We start from the raw sequence: 23,853 nt of genomic DNA, 5'->3' as shown, positions 1-23,853 counted from the left end.
CAGACAGTCTCCTGGTGGGGTGTTTGCGTTCATGTGGCCACAATGGTGCTTGGACTTGTGGCCGGGGTGAGGGACACAGATGCGGGTCAGGCACTGGCTCTACTATTTGCTCAGGATACCCTACAGCAAGGACTTTCTCTCCCCTTCTCAGGCCCAGGTTCCAGGCCTGCTGGGCACAGTGGGGCTCAGTCCCCTCCGGGGTGCCCCTTTGTCTGGTGACTGAGGGCAGTTCTGTCCAGGGACCAGTCCCAGAGGCCCAAGCTCTCAGCAGGAGAGGTCAGCTCCCCCCTTGGTGTCTGTCACTGGTCACATGCTGCCCGGCTTGCAGGAAGGTCTGCAAGTGGGTTGGGGGAGGGGCAAGGAGTATGTCATTCATGGCTTCCCTGAGGGGCAGGGGCCATCGGTTTTAGGTACAAACTCTCCCCAGTCCCATTTGGGCCTGAATGTCTTCCAGGAATGGCGAGAACTTACAGCATAACTTGGCCCAGGCTGTGCTCTCTTAGGTGGGGGCTCTGAGACAGTCTCAAAGAAGGCACGGGAACAGCAGGTCAGGAGTCACCAGACAAGAGGTGGAACCCCAAGGTAGAGTGGCCCCCTGGCTGAAAGCTAGGGACCCAGGAGAGTAATCAGGAAAGGGAAGTCGGTACCTGGGGGGTGGTAGTGAGCTATGGAACCGAGATGTGGAGGCTCAGGGTGGAGGGCAAACCCCCTGACCCCATGCCTCCGTTTTGCTCTGGAATGGCCCAGGAGCAGCACTGAAGACTCCGCAGAAACAAGAGGGAAGTCAGATTAAATGACCGTCACTTTGGACACAGAAATATTGGCATTGCAATGGTTTCCTTCTAAAGCGCTCAGCGAAGAGGAGGAGGCTATTGATTGAGCCATCACGTTTTTGCTGAGTTTAATGACAGCAGTGGAGATGGACTACCCTGGCTCCTTAAGCTAACGAAAAGCAGAACCCCATGCCACAGGGCTTGCTGGGGCCCAGGCTCTCGGGAGCTGCTTGTGGAATGTCCTCACTGTGCCCGTTCAGACTGCCAGGCAGCGAGAGCCAGGCGGGGCAAATGGTAGGCACTGTCTGCTTTCCCTGGCTGGCCCGTCACGCAGAGCAGGGCGGGGACCCACTAGAGCAGGGCTGCACAGTGGTCTGTGGCTGATCCTGGTGGGTTGAGCCTGTGGCTCAGAGATTTTCCTTCTGGTGTCTGTGGAGTTCTAAGACCTAGCCTCGCCTAGCATGCTGAGCGGAGCTGATCCAACATGCGGGCAAGGCGGACCAGAGCCATCACTCCGTGGCCTCAGGAAGCTCCCTGCCCTTTGCCTCCCTCCTCGCGCCTCCCACTGATGCCCCCACCGGAATTCCTGGGATCCCAATGTATTCCCAATACATGTCTCTTCTCTGGAAAGGGACACCAGTTCCTGAAAACACTCGGCCTTCTTATTACAGGTTGGCACTCAGGAAGACACATTGAATTTGACCTAATCCCCAACTTGGGGGTTCTCTAAACCGCAAACAGGGACTCATGAGCTGCTTCCAGTGTTTTAGAAGTCCAGTGGAAATTGCTCAGAACCTCTTCACGGGTGCCCAGGCTAATGGAAGCATAGCCCTCATAGCTCTGGCTGCCCTGGACACGTCCTCAGTGCAGTGGCATTGTTGGCACCTTGCTGATGGCAAGGGTCAGATGGAAGCTTTCCTCACTGCCCTCTTCACCCCTGGCTTGATCCAAAGGATCCTCCCAGGTCTGGGTTCCTCACAGCACCCTCTCCTTTTTGCTCAGTCCTTGTTCCATTGGGTTTCAGCCCGAAGACAGAAGCAGGAGGAAAGGGAAGTAAGGGGTTCTCATGTATTTGCTTTAAGAAGAAGGTAATGGAATGATCTAGGCTTTTTGGACCGTGTCTCCTCCACCCCCAATGACCGTTTCTCTATTCTCAGTTGGGGAGAGGGAGTAGGAAGCAGGGTCCCAGCTCAAAGTGAGCCCACCTTGTGGTGACATGACAGCTTGGCATTCGGGCTGACATGAAGCATTGGCACCTGCTGGGAAGCAGTAGCTCTGGACAGGACAGGGCCAGCTGGTGGAAAACTTCACAGACCTTGCAGCTGCCCACCTACCTGAGTCCCCTACTGGCCACCAGAGCCTTTCTAGACGGCAGTGACACTCACCCACTGTGCTGTGCAGAAGGTGGGGGCCCAGACAGAAGCTTGTCCCTCCCAGGCACACTCGTGTTCTTCCACGCATGTGCACACACATGCACACTCACAGTGGTGCTGGAGGAGACCAGATGTCTGGGTCCAACAACATAGATGACCTTGCATGGGCCCTGGGCGGGATCCATTCCCTGTCTAATATGCAACCCACCAGAGGGCTGCTGCTGCATCTATTCAGGGAGTGATCTTGACCCAGGGTGCCGGGGAAACCCATGAGAGCTGACCAGGCTTGCAGACGAAATCTGCTTACATAGCAAGGGAGCAGGCCCTTCCAACTTTTCTCCAGGTCAGAGGCTCACTTCCCATCTGCTTCTCCAACCCACCCCAGTCTCACCATCTTGGGACTCCCAGCTTTCCCAGGGACTGTTCAGGCTGTCCCTCTTACCCACCCCATGAAGTTTCCTAGACAGATGAGTAGATGAGATCGAATGAATGGTTTGTGTCATCAAAGCATTGACCTGTGGCTCCACACTGGGTAACCTGATGCCCTCAGCTCCCCTGAGTACTAAGATTAAAGTCTTTTTGCATTTGGAGGAAAGAGGGTCCCACTTTGGATTTGGGGATGGAGACGAATTCGCTGGTCCAGGTGAAGGAACACAGTCACTCTGGAATGAGATGGGCTGGGGGTCCAGTAGGTAAAAGTGTGTGTCTTGGCTTCTGACACTCAGCCGGAAGCCTGAGGGCCAGCCGCTGGGGGCCCCTTGCCCCAGACCCCGCACCACATGCAGCCTCTACTGCAGCCAGCCCCAGGCGATGCCCACAGCAGGACATGCAAATGGTAGGTGCACGACCAGAGCCGTCAGTGCATCATGGTGAGTGGTGCAGGGATACTGGCTGACCTCCGGCAGAGAGCGTTCAGAGGAATGCAGTCCAAGCCACTTGTTGGAGCCTGGCTCTTGCTTGCAGAATGGCATGCGTATAGGCGAGGCAAGGTCTGTTCAAACAAAGAATAGGTGGGAGCCAGACCAAGAAAAAGGATAGTCAGGACCCCAATCAGTGTGGTCAGTAGGTTTCCTTACAGGGCTCCCCCTTCCACTCCTCCTCCCCATGACTAATGTCTGCTCCAGCATGTGCAGTGGGCTGAAAGACATCTGATGAAATGATGATCTGAGATTTCCCTGCAGAGCAGGAAAAAAGCAACAGAAGGTAGTCCTAGATAGAAGTCCTTTATTATCGTGCCTCCCAGCAGGTGAGGCCAGGCTTACATGGAGGCCAGCTAAGGACAAGGCCACGTTCACAAAGATACAGTAAGTTCTCTATATGCAGTAGGTTAAGGCAACTTCTCAGTTTCTAAAATATTGTGATGACCCATATCCATGGGCCAGCTGGTTCCAGAAGCCCATCTGGCCTACTACTGGGCTGCCTGGAATTGCTAGTGGCACTTGCATGGGGTGTGTCAGGGGCAGAAGCAGGAGGGGAAGGGGGCACACGGGAGGCTGCAGGACAGGCAGGGCGGGGCCCTTGTGCTACACTAGAAAGTGGGGGCGATGAGAACAGAGCCGAACTCTCCCAAGGCACACAGAAGACGGGGCTGGGAACCTAATCTGCTCCCTTCCAGGAAGATGACGGTCACAGACCCACACAGAGGGCAGAGCAGGCACCACAAGAAGGCACGGCAGAAGAGGCGCATTCGTGGTCTGCACTTGCGTGGCGAATGGGCTGGGCTCCCGCCAGACATCTTGGCGATGCTGAGGGCTGATGCGCATACAAAGGAAGGTGGCCGAGTGTCCTTGGTGGGGTGGCCTGAAGCAGCGGTCCTCAGAGGGTGGGTCCAGGGGCCAGCAGTGCCAGCATTACCTGGGAACTTGTTAGAAACGCCAAGTTCTCCGCCCTGCACCTGCAGAGGGGACGCTCTGGGGGTGAGTCCTCTGGGTGACCTGATGCATCCTTTGGCTTGAGAACGTCTGGTTCCGAGACATCACTAGCACCCTCGGCCACGGGAGCGCCACCCAGCAGTGATACAAAGGATGCGTTTTCTCCGTAGCTAGTCAACCGCCTTCCCCTAGTCCTCCCCTTCTCTCCCCAGGCCCCAGGTGGCCAGAAGTGGAGAATGTTTGCAAGGCTGAAAGCAGGGTGGGTGGGGATGAAGGTGTTTCAGTCCACTTACTCTGCCTCCAAACCCTGGGATGGACCAGAGGGACCGATTCAAAGACCCAGCCTGACTGCAGGGCGCGAGGATTCTGGGGGCACATCACTGCCCCACCCCCACCCCCAAGGGTTGCGCTGGTCCTTCCAGGCCTAAGTGGCTATGACTGCGCACTGGCTGAGTGGCCTGAAAAGATTCCAGGCCATCAGCTCTGTGAGACAGAGCCCACACTGTGCACCCCCCACCCGCCCCGGAACCCTGCAACAGCAATGCAGGGGAGGGAAGGTGGTTAGCGTGGCCCCCCGGGGGGTCTCCTCCCCACCTAGGGTGGCTCTGAGTGCCTGTGTTGTGGGACTTTTCCCCCGGGGCCCCGCCAGGGGCAGGGACAGGTCTTTGTCATGCCCTCACCAGCCCTCTGTGCCCCAAGATGTGCTCTCTCCTGGGTGTGAGATTTCACATGCCCTATGCGGTTCCCTTGCTGAGGTCCCGTCTGCTCTCACCCGGTGTCAGCACCGGCACCTGGGGCGACAAGCAGGCCATTCCCCTAGCAGCGGTCCCTAGGTCCCCAGGGCCCCGCCTGCTGCCTGAGCCACCCCACTGCCTGGATGTCCATGGGAAAGAAGCCAGGCCGCTCTGCTGACTGCAGATGCGGTGGTTCATCTGCCCTGCTGCTGCTATTGGACAGTGACCCCCGAGGGACACGATGTTCCTGAACGTCAGCCTGACAGCTTCCAGCAGAGCCGGAGAGCAGGAGGACACCGAGCAGCGGGGGCTCCCAGCCCAGCGCCCCTGGCTGCCACCCAGCTGGGGGTGCCCGACAGCAGCCACGGTCACTGACTTGCCCATCTCTTAGCAGCTTGGAGCCTTAATTTTGTCTGTAGAGTGGGAGACTGTATCTTGTAGCGACCAGCATGAGAGAAAGCACTTATGTGACTAGCACATTCTAAGCACACAGTAGGTCCTCAGTAACCACCAGGACCGGGACGCTCCCCTTTGGCGAGGCCTGAGCACTGCCCCACACAGCACCCCCGCCCCAGATTTGGGGCAAGGCTCCCGGGAGATGTAAGGAGAAGAAAGTTTCATAGACCTTTGAAGCAAGTCTCATTCCCTCACCAAAGGCTGGATTTCATTCCTGCCTCCCCAAGAAAATGAATGAGTGAAATGAATGAGACGGGTCATCCCGAGTCGGGGACAGGCCATGTCCTCTGAGGGTGGCTGCCCCAGGGCGCGGGCAGAGGGAAGGGTCAGGATGTGTGACTCAGGCCGCGTGGTTTCCAGCCACTGCCTTGGCTTCTTTTCTGGGTCCCTGTGTGCTCACGCACGACTGATAACAGCTTTCAACAGTCGTGATGCCCTTCTCTCTCCCTCCAAGGAACTCGTGAGCACGTCAGCCTCCAAGCAGTATCCTGGGTGCAGATCCGCACGCTCTCAAGTAGGGCGGGCGCCTCCTGGGCTCTGGACTCCAGCCTTCAGCGTGTCCTGAGCCAGATCCAGCTGTCCCCTGGGTCTCCGTTCCCTCTGTCTCTGCCTTCCCTCCGTGCTGTGGGCACGGATAAGCAGAGGAGCGTTCTCTAAAACTCTGGGTCATTCAGTCTCTGCAGCTTGGACCCTCTGTCCTCCTGCTGCTGTCAGGGTGGGACAGTGCCCAGGGTAGAATCACAGCTAATCCCGCCCTCCGCCCGGATGGCCTAATCCCATGTGGGGCCGGGGCCAGGAGGTCTGCCGATCACCCCGTTCCACCTCCACAAGCCCCGCTGACCTCAGGTACCACAGCACCCAGACCCTCCCCGGGCATCACCGCTTTCCACCGGCCCCTCCAAGAAAGAATGCAGCTTTCAGCCCTCCCTTGGTGAGACCTGTCAGTCTGCCTCCTAGCCCTGCGGAGAGCTTGGGGATCAGTCATTTCCCAATTGCCTGCACGAGTCCTAAGTAGTTGGAGGGTAGCAAACATAGCCCCTGTACCGTTTCTTCCAGCCTTGGTGCCGTCCAGGATTTCTGGAAAGCTAGTCTCCCTGTTAATGAGTTTGCATCAGCAACCCCAGGGCCCTGAGGACAGAGGGGATAAGCCAGCTGGGGTTCCAATAGGTCCCGGAGGATGGCCAGGGTCGGGAAGTCATCTGCCCTGGGAAGCTGGTCCTCCCTCTGTGCGTGTGGGTGATCTGTGTTCTGAGGGGGCAGAGCTTCTGTCCAGCTGGGGGCTGTGTTTGGGGGCAGCAATGACCTGTGTTAGAGAGAGAGAATGCCCTTCACCCAGGACTGATGCAGGTTACCAAGAGCTGTGGTCATCATACTGGGACTTGGAAGGAGTTGGGAGGCAAGGTGTGACTTTTCTTGGCCTTGATCTTAGCAATAAGGGGCCACCCTCTCATGGTGGGGTGTGAAAGGTTCCCCAGCATGGGCAGCATGGGACCTGGAAGATACAGGAGCTGGGTGCCGGCTTCTCTGGCTACAAGCTACCTACTTGGGACAGCTCCCCCTTGGGGGGGTGGGGGTCCCCATGGCTGACTTTCAGGTTGACACCTGTTCTTTGGAAGACTGCCAGCATCTGTACTGTCCATTTCCCAGGGTTTTCCTTTTGTTCGATTCTCCCTTAGTATTTGAGAAAGTTCTTCCTAAAAAATTCCCTGCCTGATTCAGGGAGAATGAAGGAAGGGACTGCATTCACTCTGGGAAGTGGAGTGATGGCTCCTGGAGGCGGCTCGGTGGTGGCCATGTGGCCAGGGACTGCGGACCCTGGAGAAACGGGGTTCAGGGCAGAGCACCCCTCTACTCAGAGCTGCTACTTCTCCATAGCTCTAGCTTTGCTGGGTCTGTGATTCGGCCTAATCAGGAAGGGTTTTTCACTCCCACCAACAGGAAGAGCTGGAGATCATTTTAAAAGCCTGGCATTCCAGGCATGGCCTGAGAATCAGGCCATAGAGAGGAGATCCCTGAGGGGCGTATTACTGTGGACTGGGGCTCAAGGTCATGGTCTCCTGGGGGACTTCTCGCAGGGATGGCTTCTGGGCAGTGCCCAGGGTCCTGGGACAGCATGTGCTCATGTGGTGGCCACTTTACTTGCCTTGGTCTGCTCCCTGGCTCTGCCACCAGCCATCTCTGCCTAAACCCAGCTCTAGGGTCCTAACTGCACACCTCTCCACTGCTGGGCACTGCGGGAAGGAACCAGTGGCCCTGGAAGGGCACTCCCTTACAGGTGAGAAGGTGTGGGGGTGGGCACATCAAAGGGCTGGGTCTTCTGAGGGCAGAGCTTACCCTAACTGCCCCCACCCTAAGTATTTCCCAATGGGGAGAGAAAAGGACACCAAGCAGGGATAAGAGGAGGGGTGCTCAGCACCAGTGGGGAGCTCACGTGCCCAATGCAAAGAGTCCCAAAGGAGCTGGAGTCTTCAGACCTTCATTCCAGTTTCCGGAGCTGGGAGGGAGCAGAGGCTCTGATTCTCACCCTCTTGCAGTCCACGGACCCCTCACGGCTGGTGAAGGGAGGGGCACTGACGGATGGGTTCCCCCGCTTGGGGATCCTGGCAGTGAGCATTTGGAAGTAGAGGGAGGGGGCCGAGGGACCCTGGCCTGGTAGGGAGATCCGCAGGGGTCAGGGTTTTGGGCACTTGGTAGGTCCAAAGGGGCTCGGCAAAGCGGAGGGGCTGTTTCTGGGAGTTTCTGGGAAGCTGAGGCTGACTCTGCAGGCCTGGAGGGTGGGATCTGGGCCCCTGTCCTTGGGAAGGGCCGTCAGAGGGGGATGCAGTTGGCGGTTAGTAAAAATGCAGCTGGAGCCTCTGGTGTAGGCAGCAGGTGAGAACCATCCCGCAGATCTGCCGGGTGGAGAAAGCAGAGGAGCAGAGAGAAGTCAGAAGCCCAGGAAGCTGCTGTCCCCGGACTGCCCTGGGGCAGGCTGGTCCCACTCGGGTGCACACGTGGGGGACCTTGACAAAGGGCAGATTCCAACTCGGGAGGCCTGGGGTAGGGCCGGGAGATTCTGCATTTCTAACAAGCCATCCACTACGGGTTTGCGGCCACCAGAGATGGTCTAATTTAACTAGATCCTGCAGGGTCTTCGTTCTACTCCTCACGGCTGTCTGAAGCTGTTCTTCTCCAGGACAAATTCTGTCTGTGTCTTGCTGCTCTCAGACTCCAGAGCAGAACTAAGGTTCGTAGTCAAATCTCTGATGTACAAAAGCCACAGGGGAAACAGAGGGACCTCCAGAGCTGTCACCAACTCACCCTGGAAGTCAGCTTGCAATGCGGCCCATGCCAGCCCCTGGTCACATCCACTAGCTGAACAAGGAGGCACGAGAGCGTCCTGCCCAAAGCAGGATAGTCCAGGAAAGTCACCAACCCCCTGCAGGGCCTTACTTTGCTGATCTCTAAAATGCAGAACAAGAAGCTGGGGCTGTGTCAGACCCAGGAGGCCCATGACGGCCCATGACGGTGGAGGCCCATGACTGTGTGCATCGCAGCGATGCCATTGGATCCCGACTCCCTGCACACAGGGCGGAGGCGCCATGAGGGCAGCCCCGTGACTCTCCTGTGGTGCGAGGGCAAAGGTGGACTTCCCTAGAGATGGGGTACATGCCCCCATTGCTCCCAAATGTTTCCAATAGCTGCTGCTGACCGGATCTTGCCAGAGCATATCTGGGTGCGCCTGGAGCTCTGACCAGTGGGGGGGGAGGGGAGGCTGGTGGAGCCGCCGAGGTGCCCGCAGGCATCTGGCTCCTCCTTGCAAGGCTGGCTTAAGGAGGGGGCCCAGGAGGAGCGCTGCTTCTCGCCCCTTCTCCCGCACTCTCCATTCCTTCCCCGGGAGGATGGTGGGGCCCTGCGAGCACAGCTTTCAGCTTTCAGACTCGGCACTCAGAGCTGTGCTGATCCACATCTAGATTCGGGGCCCCAAGCTGAAGGCGGCCCGCCAGGTCGTCTCCTCTCCCACAGGCTTTGGCAGGGGCCATCACAGCCAGGCCACCCAGGTGTCGTAAGGCACACCCTCTTCCCTGTCCCCAGCTTGTGCTTTGATGGCTAATCTGTGCGGTTACCTGGATCTTTCTGGTTCTTGCTGAGAGGAAGGCCATATGGGAAGAGTTGGCCCTGCACAGACTTGTGGCCACATCTTCCATGGTGTATGGTCTGTGCCAGGGGCCTGAGGGAGTGGAACTTCCTCCCAGGGAAGGCACATGAGCGGGGAGGTGTATGGGCCAGAATCTTATCGTGCGTGTCCACACCCCCACCCCCCCGACACATGCAGAGGGGTCAAGGATGCACTCATCAACACACGCGTGCACACACACAAGCACCCTCATTCGTCCAGAGGAGTACTGGATGCCCTCTGGTCCCTGAGCGAGCCCCAGCGTCTCCTTCCTGAGAGAAGACATGCAGAAACCTGCACCAGTGGCTTCAGGTGGCCAGCAGGATGAGCAGAGAAAATGTGGGACAAGTTGAGTGCAGAGGCAGGAAGGGTGGGGACTGGCTGGGGGGTTGTGACCCAGCCGGGGGGAGCAGGGCTGCATGGTGCCCGGCGGCCTCTCCTGGCAGCCTGCCTAGGTACAGCACTTGTCCCCTGATGGGGCCATTTGAACAGGGAGGGGGTGTGCTTTCAGGTTCTTTTGAAGTTTTGGGGCCAATACCTCATTGTTATCAAGAGCATCAAGGAAGGGCCAGGGAGGTCCCAGGAAGCCAATCCAATATGATCTTTCAGTTTTCCTTTTAATGACTTGCAGACCCCAATGATGGCTGTCTTGTGAATTTTCCTGGCTCTGTGACATGTTCCAGTCTGGAACCTCGGGGTGGGAGTAGGGTAGATTCTCTTTGGGGCTGTGGGACCTTGGGCACAGTTATATCCCTCTCTGAGCCTCAAAGCTCCCTTCATCAATAGGGAAGCCTCCAGACTATTCACTGGTTGACAGCCTACCCTGGAGAGATTCTTTAAAAACGAGGATGATAGGAACAACATCACGGTTCCCCTCCCACACCCTGAGCCTCTGAGAGGCCAGAAAGTGGCTCTCCTGAGCCCTCGGGATAAAGCTCTTCCCCCACAGCAGCCAGCAGGGCTTTATAAATCCAATTCCCTCACGCTACCACTCTTCCCCCTCTTGATTCTTCCTGTCAGACTCCTTCAAGATTTAATTAACTATCACTTCCTCCAGGAAGCCTTCCTTGACTGCCCATGACAGGTTATAGCCTCCTATGAGCTCCCCCAAACACCAAGTCTCACACTTGCACAGCACCCCTGACTGCAGGCGACAACCCATGTTCTGTGTGTCCTCTCCCTAGAGTGAAAGCTTGCTGGGAGAAGGGGACACATCCTGCCCACTTGTGGGCCCGGCACCGGGCGCAGAGCAGCTCTCCCTTCAGCCTCTGCATGGAGGCTTCCAGAGTGTGTGTGTGAGCAGGGCGGTAGGAAAGGGAGCTGAGCCACTACATCCTTTCAGGGCGGAAGTTTCCCTGCCAGAGTAGTCTGCCCATAAGGGAAGCTGGCGGCTGTGTGGCTGTGAGCCAGTAAGCACACCATGGGGCTTGGTGTCTTCAGAGGCATAGGAACAGGGTGGGCCCAGCGTTCTCTGCCTCATCCCAGACAGTCTGAGCCTGATCCCATACGTCCAGGGCTCGCTGCACCTCCTAGAAGGAAAAGTCTGATTTGGAGGCACCTCAAGGTCCCAGTTATCCCTTTCAGTCTTAAAATCCTGAGTCGTGAATCCCATGCCTGGGGTGGACAGAGGGGCCCTGCACGGTCTTGCTGGAAGTAACAGGTGCATGCCCAGAACGTCTGGCTGCAGCGTGGGAGGGACGAGCTGCCTACCAAGGACAGGGCGCCCTGCTGCAGTGTCCTGGCCAGACCCCCGGCTTTGCTGCACCTGCAGCCACACACAGCTTTGTGTTCCGCAGGGACTGCTGCTAGAAAATTCTCATTGTTAACACATTCTCCTCTCTGTCTCCTTGTAAATTCTACCCGTGGCTCCTGTCTGTCCTCTGGTCCCTCCTAGGAACATCTCCTTGCTCCCCCCGCCCCCCATCTGCCTTCAGGTGCTTAAGGACTTCAGTGATGGTGCCATCTTCTCCTGGCGCCTGACCTCTCCCACGTCTGACTTCCAGATGCTCCGTGGCTCCTGTCACTCACATGGGCCAGTGTTCTCATTCTGGGTGCACACGGAACCCACCAGGGAGCTTTACAGGATGCTGGTGTCTGGGTGCCAAAGCCCCAGACGGTGTGATTTGACGGTGCTGTGGTGTAGCCTGGCCAGTTCTAAAGCTTGCCAGGTGGCCTCCTTGTGCAGCCAAGGTTGAAGCCTGTGGCCACGGAGGCTCTGTGGAGATCCTCTGTCCCTCCAGCCTGCCACCAGTATTAGTGTCTGGTCCACACAACCACGGGGCCACAAGACACTCGTGGCCAAACCCCAAACAGTCGCATTTTCTGATTGGCATTCACACCATTTACAAGACGTGCTTTGACCTTCTAGAATACTGCAGCATATGAGTCTCACTGAGGTGGCATCCTTACCTGAAATCATGGAACCTTAGAGCCCAACCCCTGCTTCAACCCGAGCAGCTCCTCCACATGTCTCACCTAGGCAGATCAGGAAAGACTGCCTCTTCACAGAAGGCCTGAAAAAGTCCACCTCCTCTGTTTTATAGGAAAGGAACCCGAGGCTCAGAGAGGGAATGTGACTTCCTCAAGGTCACATACTAAGAGGGGAGGCCCTCTGACTTCATAGCAAGGTCTCCTCTGGTCCTGGAGACCATGGAAGCAGGACACCGCCTTATCTCTTGAGCCTTGGGGGTCTTGGAAGGACCAGGCTGGGGGCATGGTTGGGGAAGGCGCCTGGCGCCTGCTCTGATGCATGAAGACTGGGAGCCCGGGCCCAGGCCAGGCCTGAGCCCTTCCTCCCGGCTGGCGGCCAACCTGGGCTTGGGGAGCTTAGTTCCAGCATCGGCCAGCAGAGGGCGCTGTGACCGAGGCTTGGCTGCCTGAGCTCCAGCAGGAGCCGGAAGGAGGGGAGAGGCTGGACAACGGTGGGGTCCACAGCGGAGGCCAGAGGAAGCTCCTTCTGAGGGACAGCGAGCTGAGGGGGACCGAGATTTCATGGGTGTGTGTGTGTGTGAGGAGGAAGCCTCTGCAGGCCCGCAGCAGCCTGTCTGACAAGATGGTCCCCTGGGCAGCATCTGCCTCCCCCCTTGTTTCACCTTGACCTTAGGCTTGGGGTACTGGCAGATCCCTCCCTGACCCCGGCCTCACTGGCCCTGTCCTCAGCTTCTACAGGCTCCCAAGGCCAGAGAGGTCTGGAAGAAAGGGGTGGAGAATGTGGTCCCGGCCTGGTCATTGTTCACGCTGCACAGGTCCACACACCTGAAGCAGACAGCAGGTTTCTGGAAACTTCAGTGGACCCAGGGGCTGGAGCACACAGCAGCCCTTCCTCAGGCCCCGGTGGCAACTGCCCAGCTCAGAAGGCCTGTGCTAGGGAAGTGCAGAGAGGGGGCGTCTGATGTCCCCCCGGGGCTCCTGGCCTGCCTGCGAACCAGTGGGGGTGGAAGGGCAGGAAACAACTTTCTGAGAAGGCTTTTTCGAGAGACAATGTGCCCACGTGGAAATGAATCAAATAATGATGGATACCATTTATTGAACACCTGCTATCTGCTCAGCGATGAGCCAAGTGATTTACATATATATTGCTAATCCTCTCACCAAACGAGGGATAATTAGCCCCATTTTACAAACGAGGACCTGAGGCCCAGAGATGGAATAACCAGCCCGAGGTTGCCGGGTGCCCCCCCTCCGGCGGGTAGAGCCCCGGGGACGAGGCTGCTGCTAGATCCCCCGGACGCACAGGCAGACGTGGCTAGGCCACGCGGTGATCTGGGAGGAGCCCCACCTTCGCAGGTTCTCCGTGCCAGCAGCTGCTACAGCCCCGGCTTTGCTTTCCATGGAACTCTCTGCTGGGGCGGGGTGGGGGAGGGACTGGAAGGAGCTGGGGAAAGCAAAAGACCAAGAGCCAGGAGACCTGGGTGCCTGTTCAGGATGTGACACCCTCGGGAAGTTTTTTTTCTGGGTCTCAACTTTTTGATCTGTAAAATGGGAGAATGCGGACACTCGCTGGGTGCGGGGTCTCAGGATGCGGTGGAGATCCGATGACAGAAAGTACCTGAGACCGCTCTGAGGTCTGCACATAGCTGGACAATAGCCACGTGCACTTACGGGGAGGCCTTCACGTGTGCCGGGCACAGAGAGTGGGTCACATTCATCACCTCATTCTGATCTAGACCTTATGTGTTGGGGATATGATCCCCATTTTGTGGAGGAAGCCATGGTGGGGCAGGGATGTAAGGGCTTTGAGGGGCACAGGACCAGAGGCAGGGCTGGCCCCAGGGTCTCTGATGCCCCGGCCACTGCTCTCACCCGTCCCCTGGTCAGTGCCTGTGGTCCAAGGAGCAGGAAGGGCCAGGCAGCCTGGAACTCCCTCTAGCACCCGCTGGGCCCTTGCCGCCTGTATCTGCCCCACCCCAGGGTGCCCCTCCTGACTCCCCTCTATGGACCTGGACTGGAGCCACTGGGAGAGCACCACTGACATCCTGGGGGTTAACAGGGGGCCAGATGGAGCCCCGAAACAGCAGAAGGCCTAGCTCAGAGCGGAGACCTGGGTGTGCACAGGGAGCACACATCCATTAGCACACATCCATGTGCACACACATACAGGGACGAGTGCATGTCCATGCACATACACACACGTGCACAAGCACACCTATACACATACCCATGCATACCACCCCACATACGCTGAGATGCATGCGGACAGCCCGCGGCCCACACACACCCCAGCAGGCTATGCATACATGCCCACGTGCACACACACGGTGCAGGCACATACCTGAGCTCACACGCACTCATTCTCCTCCCAGGTCTCTTATAAGTTCAAGAGGGCCCCCGGGGCCCCCGGGCATTTTCCTTCATCTTTTCTGGGGAACAGAGTGACTATGTGATTCACCCTTGGCTGCCGAGGGAAGGTGGGGAGAGGAGGAGGGGAGGGGAGGGCAGGGCAGCACAGGGCTGTGCAGATGGCAGGTGATTTGCAATCCTCGCCAATGGGAGAGGGGTTCCCAGATCTTCTAGACAACCCCCTGTCCCAAGTCCACCCCCCCACAAAGCTCACCTGCAGACAGGCCACCCCGATGCCCACCGCCCCCATGAGCAGCAGGTGGTCAGCCAGGAACTGTTCTAGCTTCGTGATGCAGCCGCCCTGCAAAGTAAGGGCAGGTGACACAGGGTGGCCGAGAAGCTGGCGAGGCCGGGGAGGGGAGGGCTGGCAGGGGAGCTGCAGTCCACCCAGCTGAAGGCAGGCCAGAGGCTTAAATGGTCTGGTCCAGCCTTTCAGTTGCCCACAGGCTTTGCAGGTGACCCAGGGGCCTGCCATGATGTCTCAGAATTCCCCAGGGCTTTTTGTGCAGACCATTGAGGGCCTCTTCTTGCCTCAAGGCCAGTGTGTACGTGTGTCCTGTGCCCCCGGTCCCCATGTCCCTGTCCTTTGCGGGTTGGGGGCGGGGGCTCCTGGATGGCCGGGACCTTGGGCGCTTACCTCCACCTTGTAGATGTTGGAGGGATGGGCCCTCTGGCCACAGCGGGTCACCACCGTCTTGCAGCAGCTATCCGGCACCCGGCGGCCCTCGGCCTCCTGAGACAGGATGTAGGCGCTGTGCTGCCAGTCGGCAGAGCTGTTACTCCCACAGCACTTGAACTGGAGGGAGAGACAGAGGCTAGGGGCAAAGAGTGCACATGGGGCCCCTCCGGCCCCTCCATGGCGGGGCTGCAGGACGCATTATTTGGATATTAACCCAACCCCTCTTTGTTCTCCCTGTGAGTTTTCCTGTGCCTATTTTGAGCAAGGAGCTGGTCTCTTTGGGGCCCTTCTGTCCCTGCAGGTACAGAAGCCAGCTGCGAGACGAGACCCCTTCTGGCCACCCAAGTCCTGTAAGGAGATGTCGCCGGGGGTCCTGCGGGCAGGGGGGGTCTGTGAGTAGATGAGTGGGGAGTAGAAGCAGGTGGGTCCCTGAGAGCGTGCGGCCGTATATTCCTGGGCAGAGCCCAGGGCAGGGCCAAGACCATACAGTGGCGGGAGTCACCCAGGGGGCAGGAACCCAGCCTCACTAGAGGCTCCTGGACCCTCACTGAAACCCTGAAGCCTCACAGCCCTCAGACCTGCAAGGACACAGAGGGTCCCAGAGCCCCAAAGCAGGCAGGCCAGTGCTGGCCGGGGGGCTCCAGAGCAGGAAAGCGCCCTCCTGGACTCCAGTGACACACAGGACATTGCTTCTCTCTTGCCCTTCTGAGAGGAGGAGTGGAGAGCCACAGAGTCAGCTGTGTTGAGGCCATCTCTGGTGTGTGGGCAGCAGGCAGGGTGAGAGGTACCCTTCGTTACCAAGCATGTGCTAGGCAGCTACTGTGTGCCAGGAGTGAGGCTAGCTGGGGCTCACGTGAACCATGTGGTTCCCGGCTTTCTGACCCATCTTGGTGGCTTACTAGGAGAGACCCGGGGAGACGGGGGCTGAGTAGATCCAAGGAGGAGGGGTGAGCGGCTCTGCTCATGGGCCTGGAAGGGCACAAGGAAGAGGAGGAGCCCCGAGGAATCAGGCAGGACGGAAGGGCTCACAGAGCCAGGAAAGGCGGGGGGGGGGGTGCCGGAAGTCATGTGGGATTATACTTCCGTGTGTCCCCTGCACAGGTGACTCAGCCTCTCTGGGCTTCCTTTTTGTCACCTGTCAACGGGGCTAACGATGTACCCCCACGCCGGGTTGTGTGAGGGGTACAGGAGAGGTGGTTCTGGGAAGCCCGGAGAAGAGAGCCCTGCAGGGCTGAGCCGTCAGGAAGAGACTCCCTCTCGTGATGCTCCTTTCCTGAATACAGGTGTGTGGGCGCCATGGGACATAGCGGGGCGCAGCCCACAGCCCAGATGCTGGCCCTGGCCTCAGGCTACCGCCTTCTCGGGGCTGTCTCCTCGGGGCCTAGGCTGCAGGCTGGGGCCCAAGTTCCCTCATGCCCCCTGGTTCTGGCTGTGGCTGGCACATGTGGGTTGAGGGCCATACGTTCCGGTGCCCATGGAGGCCCTGGGCATTGGCAGACGCTGGCCCCCAGCGGTGCCCTTCCTCATGCTGTTCTCCACTCTCTGACTGCCCCTCCTGTCCTTCCCACAGAGGCAAACCCAGGCACTCCTTTCTGGTCCCCCCAGTTGGCCTCCCCAGCTCTTTCCTCCACTCTGAGGGGCCTCCCAGACTAGTGCTGGCTGCCCGTGCCTGATGTGTGTGGGGCTCCGGGCAGAAGGCCTCGAGGGCAGATTCAGGCTCAGTTTCTCATGAGGGAGCCCCCACAAGTGCAGACTGAGCTTTGGACAGGACTGACCAGCAGGGTGTGCATGGGCTGAGCATGTGGGTGTGGGTGTGGGTGTACCTGTGTGTACACGGGGGCCCCTAGCCACTAGAGCAGAGCCCAAGAGACGCCTCTGTGCAGAGCCTACTGGGAGCTAAGCCAGTCTTGGGGAGATGAGGCAGGTGCCTCCCCCACTGAACTAAAATTCCCTAGCGCTCCGAGCCCCACTAACTTCTGCTTCTGCCGACTTCCCCGGTATTCCTGGCAAAAAGACCTAGGCCTCAGGCCCAGGGAGGGGTCTGTAGTGACAGAAGTGGCAGGCTAAGGCTTGGGGTGGGTTGGCAGGAAGACGGGGGACCAGAGCGGGCAGGTAGAGCTTCCTCAAATTCGCAGACCCCCAACCATCGGGATCCTGGAGCCACACTGTCCCAAAGAACTTTCTACAATGATGGGAATGCCTTTTACTTTTACTATGCTGTCCAATTTGGTGCCCCTAACCATGTATAAAGGTTATTGGGCACGGGAGTGTGGCTAGTGACGGAGGAGGTGACGTTTATATTAAATTTAAATGTGCACGGCCACACATGGCTAGCGGCCATCCTACAGCCCAGAGAAGGTCTGAGCTCCATCTGCCCCTGCTCTATCCCTGGCAGGACCCCAGGCCTCACTGGAGGGATTTGCTGAGCCTCTTCTTGGAAAGACCCCCTTTCTGCCCCGCAGCTCACCACTGGGAAGCTTTTACAGCGGCCGGACTGCCTGTTACAGATCCCACCTGGGGACCTCGGCTCTGCTCCCAGGGGAGGAAGCAGGCAGCACTGCAGTGGAAGGAGCCCAGATCCCTGGGCAGAAGGAGGGTCCTTCCCCTTGCACAGCTAGCTGGCTGCCCACAGGGGCCCAGCAGGGAAAGGCAGCAGGGGTGGGGCTTGGAGGAAGCAGTGAAGGGGGCTGTGGGGCCGGGGGGCTACGGTGAGGGGCCAGGCACAGGAGGGATCAGGACAGAGTGTGGGCTCAGTACACGCTTTTCATGGCGGTACAGACTTCTGCAGATGTGATCGTACTGAACGCCCAACATGCCCTATGAGGCCGCACCTTAGAGGCAAGTAAAGCTCAGAGAAGGTAAGTAACTGGCACGGCGTCACAGACAGGAAGAGACAGAGTGGGGATCTGGGCCCACGTGCGCACGGCCTTCAAGCTGGCCGGGCGGGTGCTTACGTCCTGCTGGAGACGGTCTACGGACGTTGTGATGTCCGCGGCTCCGGGCTGCCTGTAGTTCTCGGCCAGAGTCCGGGCCAGGTGCTGCTTTAGTTCGTCACTGAGCTGGAGAGCGGAGAGGGAAGGCGCCATCAGCAGAATTGCTCAGGCCCGTCTTGCCCCCCAAGGCCCACCCTGAGCCAGGCCAGCTCATTCCCAAGCACCGGGCATGCTGAGCGGTGTGAGGGCAGAGGGGTCCCAGTGTAACGGGAGCGTCCATAGGAGACGGCACAGGACACGGGGTTCCTGGAGAGAGGATGCATACGCATCCTCTATCTCCAGAGAGGAGATGGGCAGAGCCGGGCTGGGGAGGGGCCGGCTCAAAGCCAGTGGGAGGGCAATGATCCTGGGCCCCAGGGAGGGGGAAGTTTAAAATCTTTTTTTCATTTGATCATGAGGTGATACTCAAAATATTTACAGTTACCCTGTGGGAAGCCATCGGTTGTACGGGTACTGGCTTAAAAGAACCGGTGCGGTCATCTGTCTCATCCCGGTCATGATCTTGAACCCCTGACTCACAGCACCGGGTGGGAAGGCACCTGACTGGCCAATCTGTCCTTGACCGACGCAGGTAGGCGAGGCCTGGGGTGGTCTTCATAGTCCGGCAGGCAGCCCTGGCCCCAGCCTTGGTCCTTGGATGCCTGACAGCTGGTTTCGTCCTCTATCTCTGCTTTGGAGGGGAGACGGGCCACCCCACCTCCCGTGGGGTGTCCCCACTCTCTGACTCCCACGCTCAACACATCAGATCCCCAGATGGGGCAGAGAATCGCCGGAAGTGGGACAAGAAGGAGGACCTGATGTGCCGAGGACTGATGGGGCCTGGGAGTCAAGATCCCCCTGGGGTGTCACTGCCCTAGCTCCCCCATTCCTGTTCACCCTGCCCCATGCTGTCGCCTCCGGGGTGGGGGGGTGCTGATGGGGAACATAGTAGGACACTTGCACTCACCCTCTGGTAGTACAGGTGGGCCAGGACCCCCGCCACCAGCTCAACCAGGAAGATCACCAGCAACAGGCAGAAATACTAGGAGAAAGGAGTGAAGGTGGTCACCACAAGGATCAGGCCCCAGTAGGCAGATGGTTCTCCCTATGACAAATGTCTCCCCCAAGCAGTGAGGGGGGGTGGGGTGACCCGCCAGGGACCCCATCACTCATACCATCTTCCCCCTCTTACCAACAGCTCTGGATAGACTTGCCTTTCCCACCTGCTGGCATGGAGTTCCCCACTCACCCCTTCACCCACTGGTCTACTTTCAGGTCCTTAGCCCACCCACCCAACCAGTGCTCATTAAACACCCACTACGGGCTGGATATCCTAAGTAAGACAGTCATAGCCCTCAAAGCTATGGGTCGGCAGGGGGGAGGGCACAGATAATTAAGTGATTATAATGCTGTGTTACAAACGTTACAAAGGGGCAAGTCCCAGAAAAGATGGGCGGTCCTAGGTGGAGGAAGGCAGTCAAAGAAGGCTTCCTGGAGGAGGTGACACCTGAATGGCATCTCTAAGGAGGAGCTTCCAGGTGAAGAAGGCAGGAAGCATGTGCCAGGCAGAGGGGAGAGCATGTGCAAAGCCTGGAGAGTGCAGAGGGAAGTGGAGGGAGCAGAAGAGGCTGGGCAGCCGCCAAGGCTCAGGAAATTGCAAAAGGCACCTGCCCGGGGAAAGGTATTGGGCCCTTCATGGCCCTGCAGTGCATTCTAAATTCCGGTCGCCACTATTGCTTGGCCTTGTCCAGGCTCGGGGCTGCTCTGCACGCTTCCTGGCCTGTGGGCTGGTTTCCTGGCTCTGCTTTCGGCTGTGACCTTTCCTGTATCTGCGAGGCAGGAGGCTCTGGGACACTGTTCCATCCTGGGGTGTTCTTGCAGAGGCCAACAGGTCAGACATGTGTGTTAGGCCCATCTGGCTAGGATGGGATGGGGAGGGGCTCCAGGCAGGGGAGAGGGCACAAAGGGAGGGAGAGAGGAGGAGGAGCAAAGGAGCACTGGTGCCTGAAACGGGAGCCCTCTGTGGCAGCCCAGCAGCGACGCATGCCCCATGCACAGCAGTTGGTGACACCTCCTTCTCCCCCAGGCACCACCCGTCAGCCTGGCCATGGTCACTGGGATCCCTGGATTGCAGAAGACACTCAGCCTCTGAAGGAGCCTTGAAACTTTAGGACTCCTCCAAGTAGGGGATGTGATGAGAAGACAGCTGGCAGGGCAGGGGCTGTCAGGCCAGTTGGGGGGTGATGTGAGTCCACGGGCCCAGAGACCTTGCCTGACCATCTCCCAGAGCCCAGCATGGAGCCAGGCATGGGCAGGACTTAAACACAGAGGGAGGAGAGGGTATTTCTTTTCACGAAGAACGTTCCATCCACGGGCAAGTTAAGTCAAGTTAAGTCAACTGCGCGCCTCACCCACAGCCATTTTACTGAGCCCACGGTCTCTCAGGCTCACAACTGCCCACCCCCCGGGGTGAGGGAAGCTCTGAATGATGGCAAGAGTCCAAAAGGAGGTCCCTGGTACCTCCTCCCCTACATGCCCCAGGCTCCGTGCCGCCCCAGAAAAGGCCTCTGGTCTGCATGTCCGAGCTTGGTCCATCCCCCACCAGGATCGGGCAACCCCCGGCCACCCCTAGGTGAGGCTGTGTTCGAGAAGGCTGGTGGGGTGAAGTGGGGGACACAGCAGCCTTGTCAGCCCTGTGCCGCCTCTGGATGGAGGCTCAGGCTGTCTATAATCTCCAGGGCACCTGGGGTGAGGTCTAGAAATGGAGGAGGAAGCTGCAGGCCCATGAGGGCATATTTCCTGGGGCTCGGGGGTTTCTCAAACCCCAGGAGAGGTCTGCTGAAGGAAGGCCCTGTGTGTCTGGAGCAAGGGAACGTGTGGGGTGCTGTGCAGGCCTGCAGGCAGGGGCTGACGAGAGGCCTGTGGACGGGGCCTCTCTGCCTGAGGAGGTCTGGAAACCTGAAGAACGGTGGTGGAACGTCAGTGAGCTCTGGTGAGCCTCGGGCTCTGCCACCTGCAGGCTCTGAGAGACACGGGTCCGGCATCCCAAAGAGAACACGTGGCTCTGAGAGTCGGGCGAGCTGGGTTTTGGCCTCCTCAAGTCCTGCACACAGTGCAGCACCCAGAGCCACACGCGGTGGCCGTACCTGTGGGACCAAGCCCGTGGATGGGGAGAACGGCCCCTTCGATGTCCTGTCCACCCCGAGCAGCTGGAAGGACCCAGAGGGAGGAAATTAAGCTTCACGGTGGACTGACCTGCTTCTCACTCCCAGAGCTTGTGGGTGACAGACAGCCCGAGGGGAGCCGGACTCGTCAGCCAGTGGCAGGCCCAGTGGCCTGGGCCAGGCTGTTCCCGTCCTGAGACAGCCCAGAGCGGCACGGACATCCGGCAGCTCCTCTCGGACTCAGCTGCCCTTCCTGCTCACTCCAAACTGCCCCCCACGACCCCCCGAGCCCAGCGCTCGGAGGCTACCCCCCTCCTACCACACAGGACCCTGCGTGCAGGGACGGCCAGCCGGCGGCTCCCAGGCTCCCTGCCGCACCGTCAGCTGCCCTCTGGGGCATGGGCGGCAGAGCCGAGGGAGCCCGTAACTGAACGGGACCGCGCTGGCCGCTGGCAGCAAGGAGAACAGCATCTTGGCGTCTGGCTGCCTTCCCTCCGTGGGGGGGAGAGGCTCCTCTCCCCCCACTGCTCACGGTCCCGGATCACGGGGGACTGTCAGCCGAGAGTCGCGCTGGACGGTGTCATGAAGACTCGGCAGTGGCCTGCCACTCCCCAGGGAAGCCACTACCACCGCTGGTGCTGACGCTGCGCTGGGAAGGGGGTGACGGGAAGAGAGAGACCTGAACCACAGCCCTGACGTCATGGCGGCCCACACTAGTACACGCCAGCCCCTCAAACCTCTTGGGAGGCATCACACGGGCTACTCCACCGGACGGAGCTGTCAGGAGTGGGGACAGGGCTCCCTCCGGCCCAGGAGCCCCGGCTGCTCAGAGGTCCTTGGGGTTTTGGGGGGCCGACAGTGGGCTGCCAGGGAGAGGACAGACAGGCTGGGTGGCTGGCCGGCATGGGCACGGGCCCCAGGCAGTGGCTTTGGTGGCAGGAGAGCTGCAGGTGCGTGACTCACCTACGCGGGGGAGGCTGTGGGGAGCCATGAATCACGGCTCCCAGGAAGCAGGCAAAGGTTCATGCTCGCTGGGATCCTCCTGCATGGAGGGTCCTGGCGGCTCTGCCTCTGGAGTTGGCGGGCTGGAGCCCTGGGGAGTGGGGCCAGGCGAGTAGGGGTTTGCCACGCAAGGCCATGAGCTGTGACAAATGCCTTGCCTTTGCCACTTCCCCTTCCACTGTTACCAAGCCTCCCTGACTCCCTCAGTGTGCTGCATCACCCCAGCACGTCTCTGGTACAGAGGCCGCAAATCTGCAAAGCAGTGCTGTTCCTGTACACGGTTCCCGAAACACAGGCCTAGCCGCCCGGCCTCCGGTGTTTGCCCGCAGTGTCCCCCTGCCTGGAATTCCAGGGCCTGCCTGTCCTTCGTCACCCAGCTTGGCCGTGGCCTCCTCTGAGCCCTCCCTGGGTCCACAGTGGGTGTTGGCTTCCAGCCCACAGGGTGCTTCATCTGCTCCCCCTTCGACACAACATTCTGCGTGGTTCCTTCTCCCCAGCTAGACTTTGGCCTGTCCCTGCATCAGCCCTCGGCCTGCCATCCTGTTCCTCACGGGCTGGGTGGGCGATGCCACCTTGCCCACCACTTTATGGTTTCCCTTGCTTCGGGTGTTATGGCCCCACCTCCCCAGAAGGCCTGTGGGCTTCTGGTGCTTTGGGGTCTTTCCCAGTGCCCGGAACGGGGTTGGGTCTAGACGCACGCTCCGTAAACGTCACCGGATCAAGACCTGTGGGTGCCCTTCTTACCAAGCATGGTGTGGGGCCGAGGGGACAGGCCAGCATATGCCGGCCCCATGCTGGGGGGCAGGAGCTTGGCCATCTTCTGATCTGTGGGGGACACGGGATTGTTACTGTAGTTTAATTGATACCAGTGGTTCTCAAGTGGGCACGATTTTGCCTCCAGGGGACAATGTGGCAATGTCTGCAGACATTTTTATTATCACACCTGGGGAAAGGAGGCCACCAGGCATCTTGCAGGGAGAGGCCAAGGATGCTGGCGAACATTCCCCAGCACACAGGACAGGCCCCGTGGCAAAGAACGATCTGGACTAGTGTCACGGGGGCCAAGACTGAGAAACTGATTTACACATTTAACTTCATATCCGAAGGCTTCTGATTTGCATATGTGCCCCTCTGCCCTCTGGGAGACATGAAAAGGAAGGTCTGAGGCAGGCTGTCTAATTCCCAGGAGGCCTGGGACTGAACAGACAGAAGCACGCGAGGGGCTCCCTCTGTGCCTGCCTCAGAGGGGACTCTAGCAGGAAATGGCTTTCTCTGACTCCAGGAAGGGCCAGGGAAGCCTCCAGGGCTTCGGTTCCCAGGCCCTGGGGCACTGGGGGCTGTCATGGGGATGCTATTAGCCCAGGTGCCTCCTGAAATGTCACAGCTGGCTGTCCCCTGGCTTCCCCCATGGGAGTCAGGAGGGCTGGGCCGCTGCTGGCTCCAGGAAGCATGAAGACAGCCCGGGGGTGACAGACCTCAGACACCCTGTTTGTAACTCAGAGGTGTCCCACTTCAGTGTTAAGTCAGGACTTACCGGGCCCCGGGCTGTCCGGCTGCCCCAAGCGAACCAAGCCAGGCCAGGGCCCATGGGCCTAAGTTGCAGGAGGCAATAACCCAGCTAAGGGTGCGCCACCGTGCCCAGCAATTGCACTACTGGGTATCTACCCTAAAGATACAAATGTAGTGATCCGAAGGGGCACGTGCACCCGAATGTTTATAGCAGCAATGTCCACAATAGCCAAACTATGGAAAGAACCTAGATGTCCAGCAACAGATGAATGGATCAAGAAGATGTGGTATATATACACAATGGAATACTATGCAGCCATCAAAA

General features: G+C 59.0%; 1 protein-coding gene across 2 annotated transcripts in view; it reads right to left on the bottom strand.

The window, feature by feature from the left end:
• Nucleotides 1-3,350: 3,350 nt before the first annotated feature.
• The window catches only part of TSPAN11 (tetraspanin 11), a 65,263-nt gene continuing 44,760 nt past the window's right edge, over nt 3,351-23,853 (bottom strand). Inside the window, exons 4-8 of one of the 2 annotated variants that reach the window (XM_004778296.3) lie at nt 18,821-18,895; nt 17,836-17,940; nt 14,840-14,998; nt 14,417-14,503; nt 3,351-8,098 (exon numbers count right to left, since the gene is read on the bottom strand). In XM_004778296.3, the coding sequence (XP_004778353.1) occupies nt 8,039-8,098; nt 14,417-14,503; nt 14,840-14,998; nt 17,836-17,940; nt 18,821-18,895 (486 nt within the window). In that variant the 3' untranslated portion in view covers nt 3,351-8,038. The other variant, XM_004778297.3, reaches the window with a different exon arrangement.

The sequence above is a fragment of the Mustela putorius genome, unplaced genomic scaffold, assembly GCF_011764305.1.
Source record: "Mustela putorius furo isolate JIRA1106 unplaced genomic scaffold, ASM1176430v1.1 tig00003988_pilon_pilon_pilon, whole genome shotgun sequence".
NCBI classification, from domain to species: Eukaryota; Metazoa; Chordata; class Mammalia; order Carnivora; family Mustelidae; genus Mustela; species Mustela putorius.
The sequence above is the reverse complement of the archived record's forward strand: the minus strand, read 5'-3'. Positions and strand labels throughout refer to the sequence as shown.